Source organism: Anabrus simplex, chromosome 2, assembly GCF_040414725.1.
Source record: "Anabrus simplex isolate iqAnaSimp1 chromosome 2, ASM4041472v1, whole genome shotgun sequence".
Classification (NCBI taxonomy): Eukaryota; Metazoa; Arthropoda; class Insecta; order Orthoptera; family Tettigoniidae; genus Anabrus; species Anabrus simplex.
The window spans coordinates 1,148,449,011-1,148,466,584 of NC_090266.1; the positions used below are offsets into that span (position 1 = coordinate 1,148,449,011).

The 17,574-nt window shown below is 40.3% G+C and overlaps 1 protein-coding gene across 4 annotated transcripts in view; it reads left to right on the top strand.

The window, feature by feature from the left end:
• Hsepi (D-glucuronyl C5-epimerase) overlaps positions 1–17,574 on the top strand; it is a 178,571-nt gene that overhangs the window by 46,278 nt on the left and 114,719 nt on the right. For 3 of the 4 annotated variants that reach the window (XM_067142103.2, XM_067142105.2, XM_067142104.2), the window contains exon 3: positions 14,344–14,508. In XM_067142103.2, coding sequence (XP_066998204.1) covers positions 14,356–14,508 — 153 coding nt within the window. In that variant the 5' untranslated portion in view covers positions 14,344–14,355. Of the gene's footprint in view, positions 1–13,732; positions 13,842–14,343; positions 14,509–17,574 lie in introns of those variants that run through there. The other variant, XM_067142106.2, reaches the window with a different exon arrangement.

Here is a 17,574-nt window from a genome sequence, read left to right on the forward strand (position 1 = left end):
TAGGAAAGAGCAGACCTGCTCTCAATAGTTCAAGCCTATCAGGAGGCCATAAGCAGACCTTACACTCAACTGCCCTTAAGGCAAACTTATAAATCAACAGGGGCAACTTGTACCCAATCTACTGGGCATTTAGTGTGCAAAACTAGGTTAATTTAAATGGCCCAAAACAAAAGGATGGAGGTGATTGCTTGCGCTCCTACACTAAAGTTTTTGTTTTAAAACCTATGTGGCGCTAGGCCGATAATACAGGGGCTAATCCCAAACTAGGGAGGTGACCCGTATGAAAAAACTTTAACACATTGAGGAAGAGAAGAAACGGTTACGAAAACGTGGTCACCTTAATTTCAAAATGAAGGGGAGCTCGAGAGGGTAAGGCACTCTCTATCCCTGCTTTACAGTAAAAGAGATTAGTAGTTTCTACATAGACTGAAAGGAAATTTACATTTTAAAAAGGTGGGTTACATATTAAAGGTTTCGAACCTTCCCCGAGAGTTAGACTGCTGAGCTAGCAAGAAATAAAGATGTTAAAAGGCCATTACCTTGTAGAAGAACTGCTGCTTGAAGAAAGAGGTGCTTCCTGCCCCCTGCTACATATCCACTTACTAAGTTAGATGTTACTGAAGTGGCACCAAGACAAGAAAATCAGCAGTTTTTATACCCTCGTGGAAAATTCGAGACCTTTCAGGAATGAGTAGACACACCCTCTCGCTTTTATTGGATAGCTTAGAGCAGGGGCGGTGCGTGGTATTGTTGCAGGGTTGCACAACTCCCAATAATTTTGCACTGCATTTGTCCTCTTTTCTTCTAATGTTGTAGTTTAATACACCTAACATATATTCTAAAACATGTTAAATTCAACCATCTTTGGTCGTTCGCTGCACTGATGCTTCGTAACGGACCAATAAATGTTGCTGGCTTTGAATCAAACTCAGGGGGTTTACTTTTCTACGGCAACTCCCTAGCGGACAGCGCGGCGCAGTGTACCTCAGCGAGGACGAGCCTAAGCCTGCATAGCATGACGTAGCATGGTCGCCAGTATCGGTCTCAGGGAGTTGCACGAGACTAGCAAGTCCCCTACCGAGAAACAGTTCCAAATGTCCCCGTTAGATTACGCCACTCTGCGGAGATTACTTCATTCTTACTTTTTCTCCTCTTGCAAAGGTAATTTCATTTCCATTTTTTAAATTTGCAAATTTCGCTTTACGTTGCACCCACGCAGATAGGTGCTACGGCGACGATAGGATAGGAAAGGGCTAGGAGTTGGAAGGAAGCGAGCGTGGCTTTAATTAACGCTCAGCCACAGCATTTGCCTGGTGTAAAAATGGGAAACCTCAGAAAACCATATTCAGGGCTTCCGACAGTGGTGTTCGAACCCACTATCCCCCGAATGCAAGCGCACAGTTACGCGACCCTAACCGCACGGCGAACTTGCTGGGTAATTTCTTTTGCACGCCATACCAGACCACACAAAATATTAACAACATCTTGCTTCAATGAAAAACAGACGGCAAATTTTCAATTCAAGTGAGGCAAAAGTAACTGTGCCAGGCTGAGTGGCTCAGACGGTTGAGGCGCTGGTCTTCTGACCCCAACATGGCAGGTTCGATCCTGGCTCAGTCCGGTGGTATTTGAAGGTGCTCAAATACGACAGACTCGTGTCAGTAGATTTACTGGCATGTAAAAGAACTCCGGCACCTCGGCGTCTCCGAAAACCGTAAAATGTCGTTAGTGGGAAGTTTTTTTTTTTTCTGCTAGGGGCTTTACGTCGCACCGACACAGATAGGTCTTATGGCGACGAAATTAGTGGGAAGTAAAGTCAATAACATTATTATTAAGAGTAACTGTAGTTACAGGGTATTATTAGCCTCTTATTTCCTGGGTTGTAATTGACAGATATATTACAGTTTTTGTAGAAATGCAGTTCATTAGTTAACGATAATAGAGTTTCTTGTTATTTCTGTAAGCTATACAAATGTGACACTGAACATTTTGGTACAACACCCAGCTTTAGATACCACCAGCCGCCACTGGCTTAGAGCAACATATCTATGTCGAAGAAGACATACATGATTGGTTGGAAATAAATTAAAGAAATTTGCGATTGGCTAAATTCAAAACAGGCGGATAGAAAGGCTTAATGGTGCCAACCCAAAGATAACGGAACAAAATATAGTAAAAACAAAACTTATGAATACTAAATTTTTTCAGGAAAGTTCATTCCATTACACCAGAGTGTATTACCATAGTTTTTTGTAGAGACATCTGTTAGAGAATGTCCACACTTCTTGATCCATGAAAAACAAAAGTAAATCACAAACACTCAGTGACATCTTCTGATAAACCGTAGAACTAGTTCAGTAGTAAAGTTCAGAGCTTCTCCTGTAGAGGAGTTTCAATTGGCGCAAGATTTGAACTTGCGTCGTGGAGGTGTACTGCCCGGTACAATTATCATTGTTGATGATAAATGGAGGGTTGCCGCAGTTAAGTTTGGAGTGTAGAAGACTTCAATGGAGTACACAAAGAGGAATATTGTTCCATACCTCCTTGCACACGTTCCAACGACCCTCAATTCTGGTGGGACGTCTAGAAGAAAGCCCTCTTTTCGGGAGATCAAAGGCACAGAAATCCACCGGCGAGACATTCGGGATTTGACAGGGATGGCCCTAAGTAGTATGAGATGGACACCCGTCTCTGCTTCTTTTCTCTTGTAGTTGGCGACATGATCTGCCAGCATGACTGGATGCTTTATCCATGTGAATCCAGAATATTTCAAACATCCTCATCATACAGCCAAGGGATATCTTTCACAGAATAGGGATCCATGACAATCTTCTGGAAGTAGGTTGCATTGAGCTTCACGTTTTCCGGCACTCTGTGGATTCTGGGTTTACCCCGGGCACAATATCCTGCCACTACCATGAAATCCCTAGCAAACTTTTCTTTGTTTTCCTTGACGAAGTTTGAATGTCCCTTTAGGGCAATAGTAAATTACTCGGGGCTTGTTGGTGTCATCCAAATAAACCAAAGCTTCCTCCAGGGTAACAACCAACTGCCATTTATCCCCTACTAGGTAGTTTTCGTATAATTATCTGGCATTAGTGAACCGTTCTTTAACGTGACTTGCTTTCAAAGCATATCCACGTACCTTATACCGCTTTACCAGGTTCAGATATTCTTTAACTGTACGGTCCACGAACCTTGGCCAGTAATACTAGTGTTTCATGTCAGTTTCTGTGACTGAGTCATTTTGGGTCGGCTCCACTAATTGTTTTAAATACATATCCATCCATTCATTCTTTGTCCTCATGTTTTGAATTCTGGTCAATGGAGGATTTTGGACTTTCATCTTGTCATTGCATTTCGTCTCATTTTGTACCATTAGGGGCCGATGACCTAGATGTTACGCCCCTTTAAACAACAAACATCATCATTAACTGTACGGTAGACTGTACTTTAAGATGTGCCTGTGTGGCTGGCAACGTGTTTTTGACTTGGTGGATTTTCCCTCAGGTCAGCAGCCTTTACCTTCTTAACGATGCCCGGAGTCCTGGACGGTCAAACTCTCTTCCGTGGCTGTTTTATTGAAGTTGTTTCTGGCAAGAATCCATTCTGATTTAATTTTATCACATTGCCTACAGAGGATTTACTAGTGTTGAGACCTTTCATTTTACACTGTTGTACAATCCTTGGGAGTATCTTGTCAAAGAGCTGTACTTCAGAACAGGATGTGAAAAACAGGCTTCATGCTGTCCATGTGGCCTTTGGCCGACTATCACATAGTCTTCAGGAATAAAAACCTTACAATTCGCACAAAACTACCAGGCTGTAGTTATCTCTACACTTCTCTGTGGCTGCAAAATATGGACCTTATACTGCCGTGACATCAAAAAGCTGGAGCGCTTTCACCAGCAAAAACTACGCTCCATCATGAACGGCAAGTGGAGAAACTATGTCTCAAATGTTGAAGTTCTCGGGAAAGCATTTGCTAAGAGTGTAGAAGCATTGGTCGTTGGCCATCGCCTCAGATGGGCAGGACATGTGCGCCGTATGAATGACACCAGACTACTGCGCCGACCGGGCGAGTTGGCCGTGCGCATAGAGGCGCGCGGCTGTGAGCTTGCATCCGGGAGATAGTAGGTTCGAATCCCACTATTGGCAGCCCTGAAAATGGTTTTCCGTGGTTTCCCATTTTCACACCAGGCAAATGCTGGGGCTGTACCTTAATTAAGGCCACGGCCGCTTCCTTCCAACTCCTAAGTCTTTCCTATCCCATCGTCGCCATAAGACCTATCTGTGTCGGTGCGACGTAAGGCCCCTAGCAAAAAAAAAAAAAAAAAAGACTACTGCGCTAGATCCTCTGTGGTGAACTTAGTTCCGGTTCAAGACCACGGGGTGCCCTTCTGAGACGTTTCAAAGGCCAACTGAAACAAACCTTAAAGATGGCAGAAATAAACCCATAAACCTGGGAAACACTTGCTAAGGACCATTTACTTTGGCGGCAAAGTGTCCATACCTCAGTTCAACACTTCGAACAAGAACGCCGCAGACATGAAGATATTAAGCAACAGGAACGCAAACTTTGCCAAACCCTGACAAGTTCTCCCCCGTCCCTCAGCTGCGCGAAGTGTGGACGTATGTTCTGCGCAAGAATTGGCCTGTACAGTCACCAGAAGTTTAAACACAAACTGCTGTGAATTGAAGTGAGCTATTAGCCAGGAAATCTGTAAACTCGGAAGCGAGTAACTGACGACAACAATCCTCGATAATGAGAAATTAGATCGGAAATTCCGACAATGTAGCCTTGCCATATATCTGCAATTCAGCAGACCATGAGGCAACAACGGTATGATATGACTGTACGCGGCATTTCTCTTAATCACACTGACCAGACAGAACCAAAAAAAATGACATGCAGTTGCTTTCAGGAACTGCACATGCACTCAAAGTCACATCTTGTATTAATTGGGGCAACCCTCTGTATTATATATATATTTATTATTAGTTGGGGCCAGAATTCCCTCATTCTCTGTGAGTGGGCCAGCTTACGTTCCTCTGTCCAAGTGACACTTAGTCTTCTTTTCGGTTGCTTGTCTCGGTTTATCCCATTCATCAGTATATTATTTGCGGAAGATATCTCTATTGAAGGCATCTTTGGGTTTTATATGCAGCATTTGGAGGTCTTCTTTGGTGTTCATAAACCATGTAACGTTCCAGACGTAACAGTGTAATTATGTTAATTTTATTATGTGTAATTAATTCAGGAATTTAACGTCATGATATTTATCTTCGTATGTAATTTTATTATAATTCATGTTTGATCATTTGCTCACTATCATTTCATTACTTTGTAACTACGACTTGTAAACGAGGGCTGAATATCCTAATATTAACTTAGATTCTTGCGACATTCGTTTAAATTTAACTTGCAGTAGATTTTCCTCTATCTTGCCACATCACCGAGGAAGAAGGAAGGACAAATTTAGACATCAAATTCTGGGAAAAGCGAGCACGTGTTCAAGCGTTGTAACCACAGCTACTGTATTTCGACCAGAATAATTCAAACTGATCACCGCCTATATTTTCAAAGGAGCGTCATGTTGCCATGGATACTGAGTGAAAGGGCTAATAGAAGAACAGTTGATATCATGGTTGGGACCCATCAACTTTAATATCTGGAGTGGGGAGAGACGTGTCAACTGATTGGACCACGTGTAGCGACCTGTAATTAGAGCCAGAAAAGATTATAAAAGGGCGTGTTGGAGCTCTTGGCATCATTCTTCTTCTATCTTGTATTTCGCTTTAGGTCTGATAACTTGTCTTATGGTTGTTGTACCATAGTGGACTAGTGTGATAGTTTATCACTTCTACATTCATTACTTCGTTACCACGACGTGGTACTTAGGAATTTCTGAATGATGGGTGTATAGCCACTCTCATCAGGAAGTACGAACAGCTCTGTATTAGACCAGTTTATACCAGTCTAAGACAATTGGTAGCATTAAACTAGATAGAAATGAAACTTCAGTGCACATTTTCAGTAAAGTTGGAAGGATTGTTAATTGAGTATCCTCTCCACATAACCCTAGGAGGTTTTTCTAACTATGATTTAGGGCTCATCTCCAATATATGGGATAGAGCATAACAGGGAGTGATAGTTTCAAAGCCATCATCCAATTAGTGGTTGATGCAATTTGCAAGGCAGGAATGGTACTTAGCTGCAGATGAAGATATCTCAAAGACGACCGGTGATGTTCCAGCTACAAGGATGGAAGCTTTCCAAGGACCAGCAGAACAAGACTACATGGTGAGCAAGCGAGTTAAAAATTATTGCAAGTTTTTGCGAAGTAGAGTCATTCAATTTTTTGTTAAATTCATTTCCTATTTTAAATTCAGTTCTCGTCAAACCTTCGTCATTTATATTCAATATAATAAATAGTATTTTCCTAGTTCACTTTAATCAGTATGCCTTAATTAGCCTTTTGATTTCTAATTCTCCTGCTTAATGATTAGTGCAATGAAATGAAATGCAAGTAATGAAATGATAGTGAGATTGGCGCCCTTAGCTTGCATAGTTGCATTTCTCGTACAATTATTGTTCTCCAAGAGGGGAAAGTCACAACCAGGGCATTGTGCCTTTGGGTTTGGTGTAAAAAAAGTGAAAGATCTGTTTAGTCAGCCTGTTTCCGTCAATTTGTTTAAGATGACCGTAATATCATGCACATCTCTTATGGATTATTTCTGTAATTTTCTCTACCGGGCGAGTTGTCCGTGCAGTTAGGGGCACGTGGCTGTGAGCTTGCATCTGGGAGATAGTGGGTTCGAATACCACTGTCGGCAGCCCTGAAGATGGTTTTCCGTGGTTTCCCATTTTGGGGCTGTACCTTAATTAAGGCCATGGCCGCTTCCTTCCAATTCCTAGGCCTTCCCTATCCCATCGTCGCCATAAGACCTATCTGTGTTCGTGCGACATAAAGCCACTGGCAAAAAAAAAAGGCATTTTCTCTATTTTACTGTACACTTCTTTGTTGGATTTTTTATAATGAGTGCCATTCTTGTAATTGGATCCCATGATACTTCTGATGATTTTGCCCTTTTTTCTCTCCAGTTCTTCGAGGAGTTCTTTATTAGCATTTAGGGATAGGGTTTCGGCTGCATACGTAACTACAGGCTTCAGAACAGTTTCATAATGATGTATTTTAGTATTTTGGGACAGGTATTTTTTGTTGTAGATTCAATGCGATGTTTGGTAGGCTATTTCAAGTTCGTGTACTCGTTCCTTAAGTGCTTCTTTTCCCTGTCCATTTTTCATTATGATCTCACCCAGGTACTTAAATTTTTCTACTTGGTTGACCTTCCCGTATTTTGTCTTGAGTTTTGCTAGGGCATCTTTGATGTTAGTCATTACTTCGTTTTTTTTCAAAAGATATCTGCAAGCCAGTTTGTTAAGCGATTTCTCTTAGAAGGTCGATTTGCATCCTAGCAGTTTCTAAATCGTTTGACAGAATGGTGATTTCATCAGCAAACGCTGGACAGTCGATCATGATCCCCTTAGAATTTGTTCCCATTCTCAGAGGACTATAATCAGCTTCTAATAATTTTGCTCGCCAGGTTCTAACGATCTTTTCGAATACGCACTTGAAAAGCATCGGTGAGAGCCCATCGCCTTGTCTGACTCCTGTTTTGACCTCGAAGGAATCTGATAGGCAACCTAGAAGCTTTACTTTGTATTTTGTGTCAGTTGGGGTGGCTCTAATTAATGCCAGCAGTTTCAGGTCAACCCCAAATTCGTTGAGGATGTTTAGCAGAACCTTGTGGTTTACCAAATCGTAGGCCTTCTTGAAGTCCACAAAGACTAACACGTACTGTTTGGACCTGAGATTACAATGCCTGATGATCGTTTTGAGGTTGTGGATCTGTTCAGCAGTTGAACAACCGTTCCTGAAGCCCCCTTGGTATTCGCCTATTTGATGCTCGACTTGGACTTCTAAACGCTCCAGGATAGCAAGTGAGAGAATTTTGTACGGTACCGGTAGCAGGGATATTCCTCTGTAGTTGTCAACGCTGCCTTTTTTGTGTAACTGATGGATCAACGCCGTTTTCCAGTCTTCGGGTAGGATTTCTTCTTTCCAAATTTGTTCTATTTGTTTCTGCAAGATTTCAACTGCTTCTTCAGGGGTATATTTCCAAAGTTCTGCAATGACAGAGTCTTCTCCAGGCGCTTTGTTGTTTTTGTTGTTGTTTTTGAGTCAGGCAATGTGACTCTTGATTTAGTCTTTGCCAGGTGGTCTCTATTCTGGGCATCTGATGAGTGTGGGTTCTTCGGTCTTGATGGGATTTTTGGGTTGATCGCAATTTAGTTTCTTAAAGTAGTCGGCGAGGATGGTACAGTTTTCTTTGCTTGAGGTCGGCAACGTACCGTCCTTTTGCTGAAAGCATAGCGACGGAAGTTTATAGCCCGTAAGTTTCCTTTTGAAAGCTCTATAGTACTCCCTGGTTTCATTTTTCTTAAGTCTTCGACGATCTTCTCAGTAAGTGACTTTTCATATTTTTGTTTCTCAGCTCGGATCACTTTAGTTGTCTGGGTCCATTGGACTTTGTAGGTTCCCAGTCAGTTTGTGATTTTGTTGAATAATATTGTTTCCATGCATCGAGCCTTTTGTTGAGAACTGAAACACAGGTATCATTCCAACATGCATGTTTCTTGTTTCTTTGGATTTCAGCAACTTCTTTTGCAGCCTCAACCAGGTGGTTTTTGGTGTTGTTAAAGTCGCAGTCGATCTGTCAGCCTTTTTCTGGAACTCTGTAACTTTTTGTTGGAGTTTATCATGGTCGAAGCGAATGATATTTTTGGGGGTCTTGCTGGAGTTTGCAGGGACCGGTTTAAATTTAATTATAGACATGTAGTGGTCTGAGGCCATATTTACGCCTTTTTTAACCTTTACATTTATAATCTCAGGACTGTTTTTCACAGAGATTGCGACATGATGTATTTGGAACTCTCCGATGGTTGGGATAGGAGATCACCATGTTGTCTGCTTTCTTGGTAGATGGCGAAAGTGAGTTAACATGATCTGCAAGTTATGGTTTTTGCAAATGGAGACCAATCCCCTGCTGTTCTGATTGGTTCTGTTGTGGGCAGGATAGTTTCCAGTGATTTTCTTGTACTTTTGTTCTCGGCCAAGTTGGGCATTAAAATCTCCCATAAGAAGTTTCACATGGTGTTTGGGAATTTTGGCGAGCTTTTCATCCAGTAGGTCCCAGAAGTTATCCACTTCGTCCGTATCATATCTGTTCTTATCATTTGTGGGGGCATGTGTGTTAACTAGGCTGTATATCTTGTTGGCGCATTTGATATGGATAATCTGTCATTTACTGGTTCGAAATTTGCAACTGATTTAAGGATTCTGGTTCTCACAGCAAACGCAGTTCCAAGCATCACAGATCCATTGAGGACTATTTTGAGGTCTGCTCTTGAAGAAACGGTAACCTTCATATTCAAAAGTCACTTTGTCTGTGTAACGTGTTTCTTGTAGGGCAATTATGGATATCTGATTTTCATGTATGGCTTTGGTAAGAGTTTTCATTTCGCCAATTTGTGTAAGGCAGTTTATGTTGAATGTTGCTAGAAAGGTTTTAGATTTGGTTCTGAGTTTGACTGGTTGGGATACACGGAGATGCTCCGACTCGTCTCCCCCAGAATCCGAACGCGACTTGTGCGTCGCGGGTTTCACGACGCTGGATTTATCTGAAGACTTGCCCCCTGGGGTAGCTTTTTTGAAATGTTTTGCCATCATGCTTAATTGACTTGAATTTGTTTTGGATGCATACACATCCATCTTACAACTAAAGTTGTTAGCCCTAGAGGTTGCCTCAAGATATTTTCGGCTTCTCTTCACTACCAAGGTTATGAGCCTTGGAGCCTCCAGCACTGATCAGCTCGTCGACCCAGTTTCCCGCTGGGATTGGTAACCCATCCTTCCACTAGGTGTCTCGACTTAACAGGGGCACCTCTTGTAGGTTATGTGCTGGAGTTGGAGTGAAAAAGGCCAGTTGGATTCTCTTGCTGAACCCAATGTATTAATGTTGCAGATGTTGGCAACGACACATTTAACTCCCATTTGCCAGAGTCACAATGACACCTCCCAGATTAATTTCTGGGATATATGTATTATTATTATTTCTCGTATGTAATTCTTTAAAAGCTATGCTAGGGTTCTTAATGAGTATTTTATGGTCTGCCTATTATACTGGTAATTTTATTATTATTACGTGTTACATGTTTTCACCTTAGCAACAAAATGGCCAATTGTGAACTGAAGGTTCAGTTCGAGAACACTTGTCTTGCCCACAACAGATATCCACAATATCTAGGGATTACCCTTAACAGAACTCTGTCTTTTAAGAAACATCTTAAGAATACGGCTGCTAAGTTACGATCAAGGAACAACAACTTACAGAAGCTGTGTGGAACCACCTGGTGATCGTTAGCATCTACACTACGGTCTTCAGCTCTTGTTCTTGTGTACTCTGCTGCAGAATACTGCTCATTGATATGGCTGAACAGCAGTCACACCAAATTAATGACACTCAGCTGAATCATACTATGTATATAATATCAGGGACAATTAGATCTACTCCCACTTTCTGGCTACCTGTTCCATCCCATATTCCACCACCTCACCTCCGTCGAGAAAATGCTCTCCTACGAGATTATAAGAAAATAACTAACAACAGTCAGTTGCCAATCCATGGTGACATGAATGATGCTCTTATTAACAGGCTAAAATCTAGACACCTTCCTGTTAGAACAGCCGGAAACCTAGCAGACGCTAACTTTAATCTGTTTCAGGCCTGGAAGCAAATATGGATATCCAGTGCTCCATCAGAATATCACAATCTACCATGGCAAAAAACAAACCAGAGGGTTTTGATCTTCCACGGAAGACCTGGCCATGGCAGATGTGCCGACTCCCTCCATAAATGGGGAATACTTAATTAGGCGGCGTGCAGTTGCGGTACTGTAAAGCGAACAGTTCGCCACATTGTGGAGCAGTGTCCTCTCACTGCCTACCAGGGAAACCCAAGAGACTTTTTACTGCTCTCATCCTTGTGTGTTGACTATGTAAATAATATGAACCTGTAAATACTTCATGCAGTAAATATTATGTATTACTACTGCATTTATACATAATGTGAAGTGTTAGCCATATGTTAAATAAATAATAATTGAAATTGTGTGTTCGACAGACTTAAAAGCTTTTAAGTTATATTCAACCAAGTCGACACGGAAAAGTAAGGCTTCCTTCTTAACAAAATATTGTCTGTATCAGCATAACAATGCTCCCATCCACATAAGATCTGTACAGGAATGGCTCAGGGATAGTAAGGATCAGGAAAGTACTGTTAATCCTAGATCCCTGACCTGAATTTCAAATAACATCTTCAGGATGAATTAGAGCACCAGCTTTGCTTCAGATGCTAATGACCCTTATCACAGACTACTTTTGCTACAGTGCTTGTGGAAGAATGGGCTGCCATTCCTCCAGAGACATTGAGACAATAGTTCGGAGTCTCTCAAGTAGAGTTATAGCGATCATTGAGGCAACGGGCCCACCCATAGAAATGCTCTCCAGTGGGAAATATGCCACAATGACACCTCAGTTACAGTTTCATGCTCATGTCTGAATACTTTTGATCAGCATACATACTCCATTTCAGCATTAATAATATAATTAACTCAGGACTGTGGGAATGATAGAAATCCATGTTTTAACTGGCCTGCTCGGGACCAGTCCCTCTAAAAGTAGTCCGTTATTGGACATTATAAATTTTCCAGCGAACTCATTCCTGACTGACATAAAACAATATAGACCAGTTATAATTTCTTCTCATATTTCCAAAATTTTTGACTCGATAATTCTTGACAGAATCACACCTCTCTTTAGAAACATCATCATTGATGAGCAACATGGATTCTTTTCAGGACGGTCAACTTGTAGCAATCTTCTTTTATTCTATCAGTTCCTCTTGGATGCAATAGAGAACCACTCCCAAGTGGACTGCATTTATACAGACTTCTCAAAAGCTTGTGACACTGTCGACCACGATATCTTGCTGCAAAAACTAACAGGCTATGGAATTAATGAGCCTCTCCTCTCCTGGTTTGAATCGTATCTTAAAAATCGCCTGCAGATTGTTAAAATAAGGAATCATTTTTCTGCACCTATTATTGTTACCAGTGGAGTTCCTCAAGGGTCTCACCTTGCACCCTTACTTTTTACTCTCTACATAAATGATATTAAAAATATACTTAAGAATTCTGAATTGCTTTTGTTTGCTGACGATGCAAAAAAATTTATGCAAATTAATTGTCCACTTGATTGTTTAAAACTTCTTGATTTACATCATCTGGAAAAGTATTGCATTCAAAATAGGTTGAAACTTAATCATGAGAAATGTAAAATAACATTGTTTTTTAAAAACAAGAAGAAAATATCATTTCGGTAAAAATTTAGTAATAACAACATTCTAACTCCTGTTTCACAAGTTAATGACCTTGGTGTTTTATTCAGTTATAACCTATCGTTTAATGAACATATTGAAAATATTTATAAGAAAGCATTTCAAAGATTGGGTTGCATTACTAGATATTCTAGAGAATTTTCAAACTTAGCTACCTATCGATTGCTGTATGTGTCTATGGTATGCCCTATACTAGAATACTGTACACCTGTTTGGAACCCTTCTCATCAAACCTCTATCCATAGATTAGATTCAGTACAACATAAATTTCTTCATTTATATTCATTTAGAGCAGAATTCTCATATGATAATGTTGATTACACATCCTTACAACAGTCCTTAAATATGCCTAGCCTGTCACAACGCCGTGAATTATTGGATACACTCTTCAATTTTAATTGCTTCATTCCTTGGTGAATTGTCCACAACTCCTTGCAAAAATTAACGTACATGTACCAGACAGACGCACAAGGTTCAAGAATACATTGTCTACAGATTGGCATAGAACTAACTATGCATTCAATGGGCCAATTGAACGAATGTCAAGATCTCTAAACAAATTGGATATTGATATATTTAACTGCTCATTGTCAAAATTGAGAAATCACTTACATAATCTCCAAATTTGACTATTACTTTCCTGTGATTACTTGTAATATAACCTGTGTATATATCTGTACATATTTTTCTATTTATACTCCATTGAACTTTCTTTTTAGTGTGTTTTGTTTTGTTTATTCTTCTCTACTGTTATGTAAAATGGTATTACCGTTAATAAAGTATTAATTAAAGTAATTAATTAATTAAGATTGGTTGCCAGCGTTTCACCCCAGTGTGCTAAGTTGGGCTCTTCACTGGGGCAAAATGCTGGCAACCAGGAATGAGTTCCCTGGAAAATTTATAATGTCCAATAATGGACCATTTATATTGGTAAATAAATTTACTCATTTGGGACAAATATTTCAGGTTGCCTGTAGGAATCAACATCTATATCACCAGTCCCTCTGTCGGATAACAAAATGGCTGGTTAAAACAGTAATATTAAGTAAAGGTCCTATCAAGTAACTTATATTGTATTGCTATACTTTAAGATGTTTTAGACAGTGTTTCAGAACATATTAAGCTTATAATCTGACTAAAGTGTCGTCCACTATTGTGAGCAAAAGCAACATGAAACCAGTTGCATCTTGTCCAGGAGTAGGGTGGGAGGCAGCACAAGTGCTTGCGACCATGGAAAACCAGAAGCTATGCTATTCACTGGGTCAGATAATTAATTACTGCTTCAAATAGGCAATAACAGCTGAAAATAATAGATACTGGTAATTGAAGACACTGTATACTTATATTTGTTATAGTTTCACATTAAATGCCCAGTTTTCTGTATTCATAAATAAATCTGAAAAAATTTACAAAATTAAACACTTGTTTTAGATTGTTGTAACTTATTCAGAGTAATGGATTAAGCACACACATATAAAATGTTTCACAGATAATGTTTTAATATTTATCTGCAAGTGCCTTTCACTGTCACAACATTTACTCCAGTCAAGTGCTGACCATACCCATTGTAGCTTTCTGCCATTCTCATCCTTTCTTTATGTTACTGGCTCTGGGTCACTTTCTTTAAAGGCGTTTCTTTTGCTCTGCATTTATTAGCCTTATGCTTTTTGTTAGGAGCCAGCAACCCCAAAATGAATTAAGTCCTTGGAAACAAGAATGGTCACTGTCCACATCCTTGAAACCCATGTTTCTGTCCTCATTCTCCCTCTTTATTCACTGAAAGTACAATGATGCAAATAACAATGATTTATCTTGTCCCAGTCGCTCATCGTCATGATCCGAGTAAACCTGAAAGTGGCACTATTGCTGATGTGTGTGGGGGTGTTTCTGGTCATGTTGTCATTATGGACGCGATGCGGAGACGTTGTTCATGTCCGAGGAGGCATTATGACAGAGTGGGATTCAAAGAAACCCCCCAACATCCAGGTGAGTAATTTTCTGTTTTGATCTTCTTTGTCATTGTTCTAATTGCCACTTATCAATCTGTAGATGTTCGTCAGTGGTTCATTCTAGGGTTTATCTTGTCTCTTCTCTTTAACCTACATTGATCTGGATTTCTTATCATCTCACACTTCCCGCTTCAAGACTGAAGATCTTTCAAGATGACCCCTCAGTGAGTGCTTAAGAGCCCACCCTCCTGATGAAAGTGGGAGCAGAAATGAGTTTGTCAGGGGCTGGAAAGAATTGGAATTGATGAGGAGAGCCTATGCATTTGAATATGCTGGTGTATGAAGATGTGGAGATTGTTGTCATTCTTTTATGTATTCATGTTTGTTCTTTTATCCTTTCTTGCCATAGTGTTTATCCTGTTATGTGTTCTGTTTGGGTTCCTGCTTTTCTATATATGATTTTGTCACTTGTTTGTTCCTCTGTATTACTTACATTCTAGGTTTTATGAATTTAAATTATTATATGTCCCTATGATGAGCATGCTCATTGTCAGTGCTGTGTGGTAAAGACATACCATATTACATTGTATGTCAGGTAGGAAGGACATCAGCATTTCTGTTACGTGATGATTTACCCCATTAGGAGAGTGCCCTATGTAACAATATCAGTACATTAATGTTCAGAGATAAAAATCTAGAAACAATTGAGATCCATATTAATCACTTTATTAGAGCCTCCGTGGCTCAGGCAGCAGCGCGCTGGCCTCTCATCGCTGGGTTCCGTAGTTCAAATCCCAGTCGCTCCATGTGAGATCTGTGCTGGACAAAGCGGAGGTGGGACAGGTTTTTCTCCTGGTACTCCGGTTTTCCCTGCCATATTTCATTTGCATCAACACTCTTCAGTATCATTTCATTTCATCTGCCATTCATTAATCATTGCACCAGAAGAGTGCGACAGGCTTCGGCAGCCGGCAAAATTCCTACCCTCGCCGCTAGATGGGGGGGGGGTTCATTCCATTCCTGACCTGCTTGGATGACTGGAAAGAGGCTGTGGATTTTCATTTTAAATGCATTTTCTATCATTGTTCTCAATATCACCTGGTGTTCGAACCCCACTTTCGGCAGTCCTGAAGTGGTTTTTCCGTGGTTTCCTGCTTTCATACCAGGGAAATGCTGAGGCTGTACCTTAACTAAGGCCACTGCTGCTTCCTTCCCTCCCCTATCCCATCATCGCTATAAGATCTATCTGTGTCGGTGCGATACAAAGTAAATGGAGAATCATTTATATGCTGGTAAATTTTTCATAATGGTTGGTGTTTTATTGCTTCAAAATTCATATTTTATTTTATTTTTATTTTATTTTAATGGATTAAGTAATGCATTTTTGTTTGTTCAGAATGGTAGTAGCAATCATATAAAAGCAGAAATTACCCCCTGTGGGTGGGGGACGCAGACAAAGAATTCACCCACGGTATCCTCTGCCTGTCGTGAGAGGCGATTAAAAGGGGCGAACAAGGGATGATCAAATTAGAACCATGAAACTACTTGTGATTAGTACCACCATGCAGGGAACACCATGGGTCGCTTCTACTTGCGCGTAGTACCACTATGTTGGGTACCAAATAGGTTTGTGATTAGTAGCAAACAAGAGCGTGACGGCTTTTACAGCACCTGTGATTAGTAGCACTATATGAGGAACACCACGGGATAGTACGAGTCCCTGTGGTTAGTACCCTTATGTGATGAACACCATAGGTTTGTGTTGTCTGTAAATGGCACTGCAGTGTGTGAAACAGCATTGGTCTGTAATACATGTGTGAATTTCATTACCTGTAAGTAGTACCATAATGTGTGGAATACCGCAAGTCTATGCTACTCTTGATTAGTACCACAACATGATAAATACCATGGTTCTACTTTCCTAGCGATAAGTACCATTGTGATGGGCTGCTGACTTGGATTTCGGACCCCTTTCGACTACCAGTACCATCAGTTCAGTATTGTGCTATAGAAGCAGTCCCTTGGTCATTAATACTATTGTTCTTCTGTGCTTCTGTGCATGTGAGGCACTGTGGGTCGGTTCCACTGATCATTTTAAATTCATATCCATCCATCCGTTCTTTGTCCTCACATTTTGAATTGTGGTCAGTGGATGTTTTTGGGCTTTTAATTTGTCATTTCATTTAGTCTTATTTCGTACCATTAGGGGCTGATGACCTAGATGTTACGCCCCTTTAAACAACAAACATCATCATCATCATCATCAAAAGCAGAAATTGCCTATATTTGTGAAGATTGATGGCCTTTCATAACATCAGTCTCTCATACAGCCCCTCCCAACCACAGACTCATGTCTGTAACAGTAATGATTAGGATCGGGAAAGAACAGAGCACAGTGTACATAATCATTGTTTCATTACACAAGAACTGTGCCCAAGTACCATTACTTTAGAGTGACAGGTGCTGTTAGGGAAAAGATCTCAGACTGTTGCTTAGTTCACTATTTGCACGTGCTCTCTCTCAGGCAGGCAGATAACATTCATTTTTGAAGGGTCGATTTGCAGTTTTTTTTTTTTTTTTTTTTCCAGTCACTTTTGCTAAGTGGTGTCGTGCACCCAGTCAAATTTATGGCTTGTTGTCTGACAGATTCTCTAGTCATGAAATGAAGAATAGCTTGTGTTTTAGATCTATATACATGTATTTATTCAAAAAACTAGGAAAAGGGGCAAGCACGCACACATACACGTGTTCTCTCACATTGTACTCTATATTGGCAACAAATTCTTCAATATCAACACGAGTTTATAGTCTTATCATTTGTTCACACTAAGAACACGTTATTCAGTTGACTTTTACGTGTCTTCATGACGCAAGAAATTGTTGATAAACAGAAAGATAACAATCGCTTTCATACTGACATGGAATGCACAGTCATTTGTGGACAAAATACTCATAAAGAATTGCAAATTTTATATTACGTGACACTTTCAGTACCATGAGGAAGTCCAGAAGAAAGTCTTGTAGCAGTTTTTTTATGTTTATAACACTTGAATAGTAAACAAGCATTTTTGTCTCGTGTATCCATGTGTATCATGCCAACTTT